Source organism: Salvelinus sp. IW2-2015, linkage group LG9 (genome assembly GCF_002910315.2).
Source record: "Salvelinus sp. IW2-2015 linkage group LG9, ASM291031v2, whole genome shotgun sequence".
NCBI lineage: Eukaryota > Metazoa > Chordata > Actinopteri > Salmoniformes > Salmonidae > Salvelinus > Salvelinus sp. IW2-2015.
Window position 1 is genome coordinate 7,857,690 of NC_036849.1, and position 12,348 is coordinate 7,870,037.

At 42.7% G+C, this 12,348-nt stretch overlaps 1 protein-coding gene across 1 annotated transcript in view; it reads right to left on the minus strand.

The window, feature by feature from the left end:
* The window catches only part of LOC111968512 (neuronal PAS domain-containing protein 3-like), a 47,154-nt gene extending 39,425 nt beyond the window's left edge, over nt 1-7,729 (minus strand). The window contains 1 exon segment of the mRNA XM_023994140.2: nt 7,534-7,729. Coding sequence (XP_023849908.2) covers nt 7,534-7,729 — 196 coding nt within the window.
* Nucleotides 7,730-12,348: the final 4,619 nt, after the last annotated feature.

Consider the following 12,348-nt stretch of genomic DNA (forward strand, 5'->3'; position numbering starts at 1 on the left):
TTATTTGTGAGCGAGGAGTCGTTGTCGGACTCGGACAATATGACTGTTATTTGTTTGCGTTTTCTGTCAACATGCTTGGTCTTTGATATTCCACCCTCTGCGATATTCAAAGGGACATGGTTTGTCATTTCCACAAACTGGAAAAAGAACTCAATTGCTTTAAAAAAAAAAAAACAGAGTGACTGCAATGGCTACTATTTTGTATTCCCTTTCTCTTCCCGGAGGGGAAGTCTGAAAACCCCTCTGTCTTGCCAGGTTACTACTTCTCTGACCACGTATTTCTCTTACACAGAGCGATTCATTGACAATACATTAACCAACGCAGACTGTTCAGACTACACAATAAAGCTCTGTCTACATATGAAGACAAAAATACAATATATAAACAAGAGGGTCCCCATTCTCAACAGTGTGTTATTATTCTCCACCGCTTAACATCAGAGAGCTGAACTCCAAAGTGGCTTTTCCTCCTGTGTGAAAACATGTGGCAGCTTTATCAAAAGCCTTTCCCACAAAGCACTGCAGCCCTCTCTCTACACTGCATGGGAACAGAGCAGTGTGGTAATGCCTCCCTACTACACTAGGCTGATAAAAAAAGCCTTTTCTGACAACCTTATCAGCCAAATAAGCTTAAATAAAACTGGCTTCTAATAGTCAGGAGACTGCTTGATCCTGCCTCTGTCTTTCAAAGCTCTGATGCCTTCCTCCTCCAGTGATCTTGTACTTTCAACGTGACAGAATTTTCAATCTTTTAGGCCGGCTAAGCTGTCATTAGTTTCTTTGTTCCTCTTTAGGGATTGTTTTGCGTATGTAGGCGCCGAGCCCGAGCGGCTTGATAGCGCCTGGGAGCAGCTCCGGGTACTAGGAGGAGTGATGATGGAAATGCACATGCGTTTCAAAAGCATTGATAAGTCTTTTGAGTAATGTGGGAAGGGCTTTTTAAGGGGTTACAGCAGAAGCCATTGTCTTCATGTACAGTCAACTAGCTGTCAGAGGTGTGCGTTGTACACAGACGGACTCTAGATAATACTACATAATTGGCTGCACCTGCAACCTGAATAATTACACCACAGAGTGGTTGAGATGTCAGCTTTCAGACGAACGCTTTCCTTGTCTAACATTGATCTGCGTTAAGAACAAATATGTATAACTGAGCACAGTCACAGCCAACTGTAAGTGACAGAATTGATATAAAAAGTGTAAGAGGCACAGCGGGGACAATGGCCTTGTGGAAGGGGGTTCATTTGATAAATAACACAAGCAAAACAACACTCTCATAATTCATCAATACACACTAGTTTCATATCTAAAAGTGGGGTCTATGAATAAAGTCTGGGTTAAAACTACAGCTATAAGCATAACAGAAAATACAATATATTCAGTGCTTTGTAAGGGAAAATACAGCAAGCGGTGAATCATTTTATCAAAGACCTGCTGCCACACGAAGGCTAGCCATGATTGATGGGTATTTTGATTTATTAAAATTTTTAAATCAAGTTATGCTTTAGCAAGAGGCTTAATTTAAGGCTAAAGTTAGAGCCCTGGGATAAATGAACACACCGGATGATTAAAAAACATTTGTCTTAGCGATCGAGGAGCCAGGTAGGCCTTTATTTACGATGCCTAGTTCATCAACACCCACACTGATGCTTTGACAGAGAATCTATCTGATGCACTAATATGTACTTTCATCATTCTAAGGTAACTTATGGTTTTTACCCCTGCAAGCAGAAAATCAAGGACTATATTACGACTTTTACCCTGTTAGGAGCTTTATGAGTGTTGAATTAGGATACCAAGACAGGTAGATCATTCACAGAAATCACACAGTACAAGCTTTGTTTAAACAACCACTAATCTCAATTCATATAGGTAGCTATATTGATTTATATATAGGAAAACCAACTACTTTCAACACCGCATGCAACCTCAGACGCACTTACAGTAGTAAAGACAATAGCGAGATATTTTTTTGTAGGTTGTTTGCAATTCCTTCTGACTTAATTCTGGTAATTGCTACTGTGTTCATTTCATCAATAAAATAATATATTTCAATACGATTTATCCTGCTCTATTGACCTTAAATTTGTTGGGATTACCACAGCAGGTTTGTGAAGTGGGATCCCTTAAGGGACTTTCCTCATAATAATAAAGAAAAAGAGTCGCTCTGAACTCAATGCCACAGCACAGTCCACTACTGTGTCCCAAATGGAACCCTATTCCCTATTTAGTGCACTGCTTTTGACCAGGGCCCATATAGGGAATAGGGGGCCATTTGGGATGGAGACCACATCTCACAGTCACAGGAAACTAGCATAAATCCCACTTCCTATCTCCTTATTGAAAGTAACCGACATGAAAATCAAACGCTAAATCCAGAAATCTTTGTCACGGGCATGTTTCAAATAATAAATATTGGACAGCAAATATCATATTTCCTGGTGAGTACACAAGACGCAACACATTTCCTTATTTCCATTGGCATTTCCATTCGAAGCTACATAAGCTCTGTCTGCTTTGTAGACTGACTGTTTCTATAGATAAAAGAAAGAGAAGGGGGCATCACAACAAAGACTGATGTTTATTTAATTGAATATATCCTCGTATTGACAGAGACAGATGAACAAAACACTTGGATTTGCATTCCTAATCAGAGGGAGACGTGAGAGAGAATAAACCGACGCCGGTTGATGCTGCTAGACAGGGCTGGAATGGACTGGGACGGGATCCACTGTCACCAGCCACCAGCTACAGTATTCACCGTCACAACATGCCATGTTAAACCCTTCACAACATTTGTGAACATACACGTCTGTGAAATGTACACTCCACATATAGCCTGTACAATACGACTGCATGGTATTGCCTTGCTGCCCACACCACCAAAGAACAATATGGACTCTGGGCTACAAGACATCTAAAAGAGAGCAATTTCACCAGCAGACTATAAATGAGGCAGGACGGGCGCTATGGTAGATACAAATCTGTGACAGCTGCCCCTGTGTAAGAGTATCACATCTGAGCACACATGACCCCAACACAGCCAACCTGCCACCCTATCCAACCAGCCTCTATACACTACTCCAACACGACCAACCTGGCTGCATATCAGCCCCTGGGCCTCTCTGAAGACTTCCTCTCTGGCTGACTGTGGCCAGGAGCGACAGTGAGAGAGGGCGAGTGTGTGTGTGTGTGTGTGTCTGCGCACTTTATAAACAGCTCCAGCAGGTCTATCAGCCAGGAGGAGAGCCTGGCCTAACTCAACCACCCTCCTACACCCCCACCCTTCCTCCAGCAGGTCTATCAGCCAGGAGGAGAGCCGGGGCCTACTCAACCACCCTCCTACACCCCCACCCTTCCTCCAGCGGACCGAGAAAGACGCTAGCTCCTTCTCTCTCCCTCCTCTCCTCTCCTCTCCTCTCCTCTCCTCTCCTCTCCTCTCCTCTCCTCTCCTCTCCTCTCCTCTCCTCTCCTCTCCTCTCCTCTCCTCTCTCCTCTCCTCTCCTCTCCTCTCCTCTCCTCTACTCTACCCTCCTCTACCCTCCTCTCCCATCCTCTCCTGGCTAACATTAATTCACAAGAACAGGTGGAGGTCATTGTTTCCTTCCTCTCCTATTTCCCAGGACAATAGCTGGGGCTGGGGATAATTCAAACACACACACACACACACACGCACACCAAAACACACACACACATAGACACACACGCAGAGCAGAAGCTGATCTCTGTAGTCAAATAATATTCTCAATTATACATATCACTTCAGAAGTTTGATTTCAACCTACATGACATTAAAATCTATATTTATGAGAGATATTCACGTGGAGTATGAGATGTATTTCACATCGGAGCAGTGAGCTCTTATGTCGTCAGTCAACTCTTCCATGACCTTTTTTCATGCCCTATTGTAAACAGAACATCCACGTCCTCTAGTCTTAGTTAAAAAAGTCATTAGAAAAGTCTACTAATAATAGTCTCTGATTGCTCATTATGTACTCTGAAAAATCCAATTAAACTAGGAGAGCACGCCCGTTTTTAAAATGGCTAATTCTTGCTTTAGTATAATAATTTTGTAATATAATAATGGCACCGTACTTAGTCTTTCTTTGTTAAAGTGGTTTTATTTAATTAATTGAAGCACATTTGCAAATCCATAATAAAAGTGTGAATTTGAATTTCCACAATCAGTGCATGTCTATGGAGTTAATAGTGTTTTCTGACAGATATTTTTCTACACATACCACGGTGGAGAACCCTGCCCTCGACTCAGACCCTCATACCAGGTGTGTGTGTTTCTGTGTGTGTGTGTGTGTGTGAGAGGGGGTTGCTCTGACTTGTCAAGGGTAGATTCTGGGGCTTTTGGCAAAGAGCTTTATTTGCATTTCAAATGTCACATGCAGCAGACACCTGTTAAAGGCTAGAGGAGGATCCACACAAATCAAAGGTCTAACCTACTGGGATAGGAGTTCACCAAGTCCACGCACACACACACATACTCGCACACACACACACACACATGCTCGCACACACACACTGCCCAGCGCATATACACACACTGCCTAACACATACAGTATACACAAACACTGTCCAACACATACACCCACACCATCCGGCACGACTGCCCACAGCTCCACAGCCGCTCTATCTTTTGAGAAACTAATGATAATTGTCCTTTACATGATGTAAAATGTAGATGACAATAACTTTGGTAACTTCCTAATTATGATAAATGTGTACAATTACACAGAATTATTCACATTCATTGTACTAATAGCATAATTAGCAACAATAATCAAGGACTTATGATCCTTACATAAGTCAATGCCTTGGACAATTAAGACTGTTGTGACACATAATGAACTATTTATGTCAATTAGTTTTCTTTTTACCCCTAAATGAACAGAATATTGTTGAACTCATTTGAATGATGTAAGACTGAACTGCACTACCTTGACTGGACACTACTTCCTGTGATAAGAAAAGAAAATGCTGTTTTTAATGCGAGAGCTCCGCTGCCCACATATGGCAAATGAAGTTAAAACTTGAAACTTAATTATGTCTCCTCCTTAGACAGTGGCGTAAACGTTCCAAAACATTCATATGGAGAGACATGCTATATAGGATTGTTGTGGGGGAACATTACTGGGAGTTCAAATGAATTCCAATCAATAAATTACTCCCTAGTGTGACCTGAGGAAGACTGATGGATTGAAATATATTGAAAAAGAGGAATTTGTGCCTCTCTGGAATCTCAGTGTAAACAAACAAAGCTTTGCTTTGATTGGACCGAAATACTTCATGTGCATTTGTATGTAGCAACACTACAACTATTGAAAACGATTTTATACTGGCATTCTAAAATGCAAAACTGTTGTATATTTATTAACCCGTATTGTCGTCTTGATTGGGTGAAATATTCAACGACCTCTATTCCCTTCCTGCAATCTTTAGTCAGAAAATGAACCCCCCCAAAATGATTCTTCATATAATAAAAATAGAAGAAAAACCGAGAGGTCACTTGTTCGAAACCCAGAGCCGACTAGGTTAAAAAAAATCTGTCGATGTGCCCTTGAGGAAGGCACTTAACCCTCAAATGTAAATAATCACATCGCTAGTGCATCCTGTTCCACTCTCATACTTACCAAAGAAACCTTGTTGACAAACACCCAGGATTACTATCTCCAAGAAAAAGACTGTCTGCTCAGACACGTACACACACCCCACTCACAGCTTTATTACCAAGCTGACATGCCCTTGAGAGGAGAAGGGGGAGGAATCCCAGTCTGCTGCATGTATGCAAAATAGACTGTTGATAACACTATTATATCCTGCAGGTATGGATGGGGAAGAAGATGTGACATCCTGTTGGTGGAGCTGAGAGAGGAAGTACAACAGGAGCTCTGTGGTGGAGTTTGTGTGTGTGTGGTGTGTGTGTGTGTGTGTGTGTGTGTGTGTGTGTGTGTGTGTGTGTGTGTGTGTGTGTGTGTGTGTGTGTGTGTGTGTGTGTGTGTGTGTGTGTTGTGTGTGTGTGTGTGTGGTGTGTGTGTGTGGTGGAGGGGGGGGGTCGCTGTGTGTGTGTGTTTACGGGTAAAGTGGGAGGTGACAAGAGGATGGAAAAACCTGGCATTCCCTTAAACACTGCCCGCTTCTCTTTCACTTGGCTGCCAGAGAGAGAGAGAGAGAGAGAGAGAGAGAGAGAGAGAGAGAGAGAGAGAGAGAGAGAGAGAGAGAGAGAGAGAGAAAAAGGAGAAAAGGACAGGAAGTGGTGGAGGTGGGAAAGTGTTGGGTGCCCTTTTTCTGTTCCTACAGCCCATTCATAGTCCCTGTGTACACAAATAAATCTCAATGTCAGGAGCCCTAACGCTCATTAGATACCCTCTTTATTTTTCTCTCTCTCTCTCCTCGCCAAAGAAATGAACATTGGAAAGCACTCCTACACAGTCTCTCCCTCTCCTCTCTTCTTCCGCTGCTCTGCCAGTGTGAAATATCTCCTGGCTGGAAAAAAATGCACGAAAAGGACAAAATGTGGAACTTCAATTCATTTACAGCCCCAATCAGGAAATAATAAATCCTTTGAAGATCTAATTACAGAATCTCTCCGAAGACTCGGGCCGACCAGCCAATCTTCCTCCTGTTTGAACAGCTTGATGAACTAAGGGACTGATGGATATCAAGTCATTTTGTTKAATTTATAAATGGATTTCCCCCTAATACTTAAATTATCATCAGTACAACACAATGAAAATGGGAACATTTGGAAGGCAAAGCCTATAACAGGCCTGAAAAGAATCCCAATGAGGAATGTCACCTCTTTTCATTCCTTCTATACAATTCCTTCTCTAATTAAATTGGGGAAGGAGGCAGGGTGGGTAAGCTCGTGTTACAGTACGGCTGGGCTTCACAGTCTCTCTCTCCACTGTCCCTGTGAGGATCTGGGGCATTGCTGGAGACACTCATCAGACGTATCATGTCACACACCCACCCTTCATAACAGAAAACCCCCACAGACTGGTCTGAGTGTGAGTCAACAGCCAAATGAATCTACTGTTGTTCTTACTTGACACTACAATGATAAAATGCAGCAACTCAGTACTGACATGGTCTAAACTGTCTGTACTCTATTGTAAAAACAATAACACAATCAGGTATGCCAGCCAAACACCCAAACTCATAATAGCTTTTCAAATAACCGAAGTAAAGCAATTACAAAACAGCATAAAAATGCCAAAAGCTTTCCCTTTTGAAACCATGTTGAAGATGGCACATTTCGTTCTAATGTTAACACCAATCAGTTTTTTCATTAAAAGCCACCCCATCCCCTCTCCACTGTCTCCCTCATCTCCCACCCCATCCCCCTGTCTCCTATACATTCCCAACTCTTCCCCTCTCTCACTCCCCCCACCCATCTCCCACTCCATCCCCTGTCTCCCATACACCCAACTCTCCCCCTCTCCCACTCCCCCACCCATCTCCCATCCATCTGCCTCCCTCTCCTCCTCCTTTGCCCGCGGCGGGTGCCCTGTAAAGCCCACCTGGCTCGGGGGTCTCTGCGTGTGAGGAGGAGGAGGCAGAGCTGGCGCCGTCCTCGGTGGCGGTGCCCTGAGAAAGGAGGCCTCGCCCCGGGGGCAGCTTCATGCCCAGCTGCTCTGCCATCTCCACATGATCACCAGGGTGGACGTAGTCAAATACACTACTTCCTGTCAGCTCCACCTGCAGGGAGGAAGACATGAACAGGGACTATTAGTATTTATGCAGCAACATCCCACACACACACATACCTATACACACACACACACACACATACCTACACACAGATACTAACAGTCCAGAGTATATTGTCTTGTTTTTAAAACAGCCTTTACTCTCCTAATAGGCTGAACCTATGTGTGTGTGTGTATGTGTGTGTGTGTGTGTGTGTGTGTGTCTCCAGAGGTATACAGGATCCTGTAACAACACCATTCCCATTCCTAATTCTAACCCCCCTCCCAAAATTCTAACTTAACACCCATAGAAAATTACAAGCTGCTTTAGTTATAAAATGAAATAAATGAAATCCCCTAACCTTTAAACACTCTCATTTACTAGGATGAAAACAGGATTTGCCATCGTTAATTGGGGATGACAAGGAAAACCAGCAGGCTGTTAATATGTCTCTGCCTCTAATACGAACCTCCTTCTTGAATATCCAATTGCATGGCGTTGGTATTTCCTTCAGTGTGTTTGTGTGTGTGTGTGTTGGTATTTCCTAAAGTGCGCTGGTGGTGTTTGGCCATGCAGCGCTCACTGATCAGGTTGGGTCTACTGGGACCAGAGGATTACATGGGAATAATCCCTTTAATGTCAAATCCCTTTAAGCAATTTAGTCCTTCATAAATTATCATCCCAAGCAGAAACAATGATTAAGAAGTGAAATGATACACCAAAACCGTGAAGTGAACTTCCTGTTGTAGCTGTATGTGTTTACTATTTACAAGGTATTTGGCGTGTCTTCCGGTCTAGCCAAGAACATGACTTAAAATCAATTAAACATATTAAAACCATAAATTATAGTTGGCTGATGAAAGTGGTTGAACATAGCCTATAGTTTCACTAGAATCAAATGGCATGATGAACCATAGAATTAGAATGAGTGGAACAGATATAGAACCTCTAACCATGGGCATTCAAATTCTACTCATTCTTATTTCTATATCTACTCATTCTTATTTCTATATCTACTCATTCTTATGGGATGAACATCCTCTGTCTGTCGAATAGGCTGCTTTTACATCAAGCGTGAGGCAAGTTTAGCAAATGCATGAAGGTAGATACGAAAAACAAAGATAAACAAACCTATTACCCAACAATGTTATCATTATTATTTCTTTGTTTTAGTGATGTCCTTGTCCAAGAGGACACGCTAAACGAATGAAACCAAATGAGGTCTCTGTTGTCAAACTTGATAGTGTCCCAACTTTGAAGTGAAAATCATGACGTTCATAATTTCATAGAGGTCAACTGGACGGTATGCCCATGTACACTTTTTTCATCACATCTTTACATTTTTCATCACAAAGGTAAAACCACCCATGCCATTGTTTACTCAAATGGTATCACTAAGCCATGACTATTTAATAGTAATAGCTTAATAGCTTCTGAATCATTTCTGTCATGAAAACAACAAACCTTGAGTCTCTCCAACATGTTTAGGTCCAAATGCGTATCTAAAAACTTCTAGGCAGGACAGTACACAGCAAACAGACATAGTTCTGTTCGAGATATCATGACACAATGTATACGGTGCATTTGGAAAGTATTCAGACCCCTTGACTTTTTCACTTTTGTTACGTTACAGCATTATTCTAAAATTGATTAAATGTTTTTTTCCCTTTGGGTTCCCTTTACCTTTGGCAGCGATTACAGCCTTGAGTCTTCTTGGGTTGGGTATGACACTACAAGCTCGGCACACCTGTATTTGGGGAGTTTCTCCTATTCTTGTCTGTTGATCCTCTCAAGCTCTGTCAGGTTAGTTGGGGAGCGTCACTGCACAGCTATTTTCAGGTCTCTCCAGAGATGTTCGATCGGGTTCAAGTCTGGGCTCTGGCTGGGCCACTCAAGGACATTCAGAGACTTGTCCTGAAGCCACTCCTGCGTTGTCTTGGCTGTGTGCCTAGGGTCGTTGTCCTGTTGGACGACGAACCTTCACCCCAGTCTGAGGTCCTCTGGAGCAGGTTTTCATCAAGGATCTCTCTGTACTTTTCTCCGTTCATCTGTCCCTCGATCCTGACTTGTCTCCTAGACCCTGCCGCGGAAAAACATCCCCACAGCATGATGCTGCCACCACCATGCTTCACCGTAGGGATGGTGCCTGGTTTCCTCTAGACGTGACGCTTGGCATTCAGGCCAAAGAGTTCAATCTTGGTTTCATCAGACCAGAGAATCCTGTTTCTCAGAGTCCTTTGGGTGCATCTTGGGGTGCAAACTCCAAACGGGCTGTCGTGCGCCTTTTACTGAGGAGTGGCTTCCGTCTGGCCACTCTACCATAAAGGGCTGATTGGTGGAGGGATGAAGAGATGGTTGTCCTTCTGGAAGGAGCTCTGTCAGAGTGACCATCGGGTTCTTGGTCACCTCCGTGACCAAGGCCCTTCTCCCCGATTGCTCAGTTTGGCCGGGCGGCCAGCTCTAGGAAGAGTCTTGGTGGTTCCAAACTTCTTCCATTTAAGAATGAGGGAAGCAGACATGTTGACCTTCAATGCTGCAGACATGTTTTGGTACCCTTCCCCAGATCTGTGCCTTGACACAATCCTGTCTCAGAGCTCTACTGACATTCTTCTTCGACCTCATGGCTTGGTTTTGCTCTGACATGCACTGTCAACTGTGTGTGTCTTTCCAAATCATGTCCAATCAATTGAATTTACCACAGGTGAACTCCAATCAAGTTGTAGAAACATCTCAAGGAGATCAATGGAAACAGGATGCACCTGAGCTCAATTTGGAGTCAATTATGAATACTTATATAAATAAGGTATTTCTGTTTTGTATTTTTTATAAATTTGCAAAAACCTGTTTTCCGCTTTGCCATTATGGGGTATGGTGTGTAGTTTGATGAGGAACGTAACAAAATGTGGAAAAAGTCAAGGGGTCTGATAACTTTCTGAATGCACTGTATATCTTTAGATAAAGATAGACATGATTCTGTTAGAGATATCATGACACAATGTATATATCTTTAGATAAAGACAGACAGAGTTCTGTTAGAGATATCATGACACAATGTATATATTTAGATAAGATTAGACATGATTCTGTTAGAGATATCATGACACATGTTATATATCTTTAGATAAAGATAGACATGATTCTGTAGAGATATCATGACAACGATGTAATATATCTTTAGATAAAGATAGACATGCATTCGGTTAGAGATATCATGACACAATGTATATATCTTTAGATAAAGACAGACAGAGTTATGTTAGAGATATCATGACACAATGTATATATCTTTAGATAAACACAGACAGAGTTCTGTTAGAGATATCATGACACAATGCATATATCTTTAGATAAAGTAGAAGGAGGCAACAGAAAGAAGAAGACGGTACATTACAAATAAGTCTTCTCAGAGTCTCCCTCTACGTCCCAAACGGCACCCTATTCCCTTTACAGTGCACTACGTTTTGACCAGGGTCCATAGGGCTCTGGTTAAAAGTAGTGCACTATATAGGGAAAAGTGTGCCATTTGGGACACAGCCTCTGGCTTCTATCTATCTACTAGAACAAGGGGGAATGAGATTCTCTCAGAGGGCTGGAGAGGTGGATGCTGAGGTGGCTGGGGATAGAGATGGAGTGGGCTAGAGGGTTGAGGGGGCCAGGCCGGGCGGCTGGGCTGGGCTGGGGTTAGGAACTCCTACAGATTACGAATGGCTGGATCTCCCCTCAGACAAAGGAGTGACATAATCACATCCCCCTTTGAAAAGAGAGACCATTTTACATCAGTCTTTAACCTAAAGAGCAACACTCTACCATGGATTACTGGACTAAGGATGAGAGATCCCATTTATAATTGGATTAAGATACAATAATAAGAGATGACAGTAGCCCGTGCCGTGCGGCCGGCGTGAATGTGCCAGCCCAGTGCTGACTGGCTGGTGAATGCATTACACAAAGTGCTTTAAAATCTATTTCAGAATGGAGATGAATCAGACCAAAAGCTATCTCTCTTTCACAGGCTTTGGCGGCAGACAAACCTTTTGTTGCCCATTATAATTCATGAACACGACCAATGACTATTTTAACTGTATTAGAATGAGCCTCCTTTTCCACACAAGTGGCTCAACAATGCACTCATCTGCCTTAATCTTTGCTGATGCCCAGATGAGAACAATGCATAGCCCGGGGAGAAATAATATAGGCTCAAATATTCATTGTGTGGCGTCGCGGGCAGTAAAGTGGCCAGTGTTGTCTATTACAAGAGAGGCAGCAGATTATACTCTGTGATTGCAGAAAGGACACTTGGATTACAGTGGCTGCGTTTGCATTGTAAATGAGGCTGGTGTGGTAGCTATCGTCAGGTCCGGTGCCCTTAGCAACATGCTTATTCTGTAGAAGGTCACGCAGTAATATCTCCCCCCATGAACCTCCCTCTACGCCTATTACACCTGACAGACTCTGAAGGAAGGAAGGAAAGAAGGAAGGAAAGAAGGAAGATATTCATAGAAAACTTCTGATTCAACCAAACATAAAAAAGGAAAAAGAGTGTATGCTTTTCAAAAGTAAAAAGGACACCACTTAATGAGTTTCCTAATAGAGTTTCATATTAATGATGAAAATATCTGATTCAACCACCACCAAACATAAAAAGG